Genomic DNA, 343 nt, shown 5'->3' with positions numbered 1-343 from the left:
TCCACCCACCTGCCGTTGAGGTCGTGATGGATTCCCTTGTTGAAAATCGCTGGACACGGACCCTAGGGGAGCTGAGTCTGTTTTAATATTATCCATTCTGGGAGCACCTCAGCTGTGGAAATATTAAAATAAGATTAATGAATGGTAGTAGGTTTTGCAATATTATTGAATGAGAGTAGATAGTGTACTGAGGATGAATAGTACAAGGTAATATCAGTGAATGGTTGTAGCTTTTGATGTATTTAGTAGTATGAATCAAAGTCGACACTGACACTGTAGTAAATTGATGAATGTAGTAAGTTAATGAACATTAATGAAAGGGCAGTACGTTTTTAACTACAAA

The 343-nt window shown here is 37.3% G+C and overlaps 1 protein-coding gene across 3 annotated transcripts in view; it reads right to left on the bottom strand.

The window, feature by feature from the left end:
* LOC119591291 (receptor-interacting serine/threonine-protein kinase 1-like) overlaps positions 1 to 343 on the bottom strand; it is a 7,694-nt gene that overhangs the window by 5,640 nt on the left and 1,711 nt on the right. For all 3 annotated transcript variants that reach the window (XM_037940017.1, XM_037940018.1, XM_037940016.1), the window contains exon 2: positions 10 to 112. In XM_037940017.1, coding sequence (XP_037795945.1) covers positions 10 to 96 — 87 coding nt within the window. In that variant the 5' untranslated portion in view covers positions 97 to 112. The remainder of the gene's footprint in view (positions 1 to 9; positions 113 to 343) is intronic.

The sequence above is a fragment of the Penaeus monodon genome, chromosome 28 (genome assembly GCF_015228065.2).
Source record: "Penaeus monodon isolate SGIC_2016 chromosome 28, NSTDA_Pmon_1, whole genome shotgun sequence".
Taxonomy (NCBI): domain Eukaryota; kingdom Metazoa; phylum Arthropoda; class Malacostraca; order Decapoda; family Penaeidae; genus Penaeus; species Penaeus monodon.
This window is presented reverse-complemented; position numbering and strand designations above follow the sequence as displayed.